Genomic DNA, 2,180 nt, shown 5'->3' with positions numbered 1-2,180 from the left:
CTTCTCGAAAGAAAAAGGCTCACGAACGATGCCGCAGCTCGCACAGGTGGCCGTGAGCTTCTGAGTGACTTGGCCACATGGCATATCCACTGCCCCGCTAGACGGTGCGGGTGAGTGGACAGGTCAAGCGCATTGAACAAGGTCTCCGGGCGGGCTGCCACGAGGCCAACTACGTGGCCCTCATGCAACGCACCTTGCTGCCACTTCTACACACACCCTCGCCGGCCGACCGCTCCTATAAAAGGAGCTCCCCGGTGAATCCTCGCCGGCATCCATCGAGAGACGTTCGCAGCAGCAAAGAGCACGCAGCAGCTAGCTTTGAGTTGTTTCATCCATCATGCCGGGCCTCACCATCGGCGACACCGTCCCCAACCTGGAGCTGGACTCCACCCATGGCAAGATCCGGATCCACGACTACGTCGGCAACGGCTACGTCATCCTCTTCTCACACCCCGGTATGTACATACTGCCTTCATGGCCATCTGCCTTGGGCCTGCTCGTAGTCCTTGTGTGATCTTGTGGTGCTAATTGATTGTCTGCGCTTCTGTACTGTTCAGGTGATTTCACCCCGGTGTGCACGACGGAGTTAGCGGCGATGGCCAACTACGCCAAGGAGTTCGAGAAGCGGGGCGTGAAGCTGCTGGGCATCTCCTGCGACGACGTGCAGTCCCACAAGGAATGGACCAAGGACATCGAGGCCTACAAGGTTGGACGATAATCTATGATTGATCTCGATCTGAAAATTCTTGGTTGCTGATTCGCCATGGCTGGCTAATCTCTGCCCTCGCGCGTGCAGCCTGGGAGCAAGGTGACGTACCCGATCATGGCGGACCCGGACCGGTCGGCCATCAAGCAACTGAACATGGTCGACCCCGACGAGAAGGACGCGGAGGGGCAGCTGCCGTCCCGCACCTTGCACATCGTGGGGCCGGACAAGAAGGTGAAGCTGAGCTTCCTGTACCCGTCGTGCACGGGGCGGAACATGGACGAGGTGGTGCGCGCCGTGGACTCGCTGCTGACGGCGGCCAAGCACAAGGTGGCCACCCCGGCCAACTGGAATCCCGGGGAGTGCGTGGTGATCGCGCCCGGCGTCTCCGACGACGAGGCCAAGAAGATGTTCCCGCAGGGGTTCGAGACTGCCGACCTGCCCTCCAAGAAGGGGTACCTCCGCTTCACCAAGGTCTAGGCGTGCGTCCGTGCTAGCTCGTCGGCGCCTGCTCGGTTACTCGTGGCGGTCTGTGTCGTTGTGGTCCGTGCGTACTTTTGTGGTGGTACGTGTCGTTTCTTCTGTAAATCTACCAGCGTCTCCGAGCTATGTATGTGTACTGTGACTTTGTCTCTTTCATGTGTTTTTTTTTTTTGCGGGGGTCTCATGTGTTCGATCGCCGGTATATCCATGTGTTGGTCGCTTGCTGTACTGTTTGGAAAACTGCTTTGCAGTGTTTGGACTTGGACGTACGGCGACACGTATCAGCACGGCTGCTGCGCAATCCACGCTGCCGCGCCGCTTGGTCGTGGCCTAAATGCGGGCTATGCAAGCCGGCTCCTCGGCCGTGCCTCCCTGCTCTGACGTGCCTCCCTGGAAACTTGACTGTAGAATAAAAACAGGGGAAAAAAACGGTTAAAAGCACAGACAGGCACGTGTTTTTTTTTTGCGGGGCAAACAGGTATTTTATTCCTCTTGTATAGTGTTACAGTCAGCTAACACAAAGCTTGAAACACTGTGTGGAACTCGGTGCAACCAACAGTATGAGATATCCATGAATCTGACCTTTGAAAACTGAGAGATAGGCCCTCCAGTACGGCACTAATCTCAGCTTCTAATGCATCTTTGCAATGAAACAAGTACCTATACGCAGAGAAGATAACCGTTCCTTCTGAATCTCTCAGGAGCCTTCTGAATCTCTCAGGAGCATGCCTGTCCCTGCTAATCCTGTATCTTGAACAGATGGTTCATCAGTGGAAAGAGCAACCCACCCAACCGGTGGTTTTCCTTGCTGACAGTAGTTCCTTGCTGACAGTAGTTGTTCTGAAGGGAAACTCCATCACTGGCATTTTTCCTTTAACAATATCTTTCACCGAGTACTTTTGCGCCTGGTTATAAGAGGATCGATAGCTGGTTTTAGATATTTCTGCAGGAGGAGCTAATGTACCATGTAGCACATCATTTCTTAGACTCC

At 54.8% G+C, this 2,180-nt stretch overlaps 1 protein-coding gene across 1 annotated transcript; it reads left to right on the top strand.

The window, feature by feature from the left end:
* The first annotated feature begins 267 nt into the window (after positions 1–267).
* Positions 268–1,836, top strand: LOC543108 (1-Cys peroxiredoxin PER1-like). Its single transcript, NM_001405510.1, has 3 exons — positions 268–455; positions 558–706; positions 797–1,836. Exons 1-3 carry the CDS (start codon positions 338–340, stop codon positions 1,184–1,186), a joined length of 657 nt encoding a protein of 218 aa, NP_001392439.1. The 5' UTR covers positions 268–337; the 3' UTR covers positions 1,187–1,836.
* Positions 1,837–2,180: the final 344 nt, after the last annotated feature.

Source organism: Triticum aestivum, chromosome 2B (assembly GCF_018294505.1).
Source record: "Triticum aestivum cultivar Chinese Spring chromosome 2B, IWGSC CS RefSeq v2.1, whole genome shotgun sequence".
Taxonomy (NCBI): domain Eukaryota; kingdom Viridiplantae; phylum Streptophyta; class Magnoliopsida; order Poales; family Poaceae; genus Triticum; species Triticum aestivum.
The sequence above is the reverse complement of the archived record's forward strand: the minus strand, read 5'-3'. Positions and strand labels throughout refer to the sequence as shown.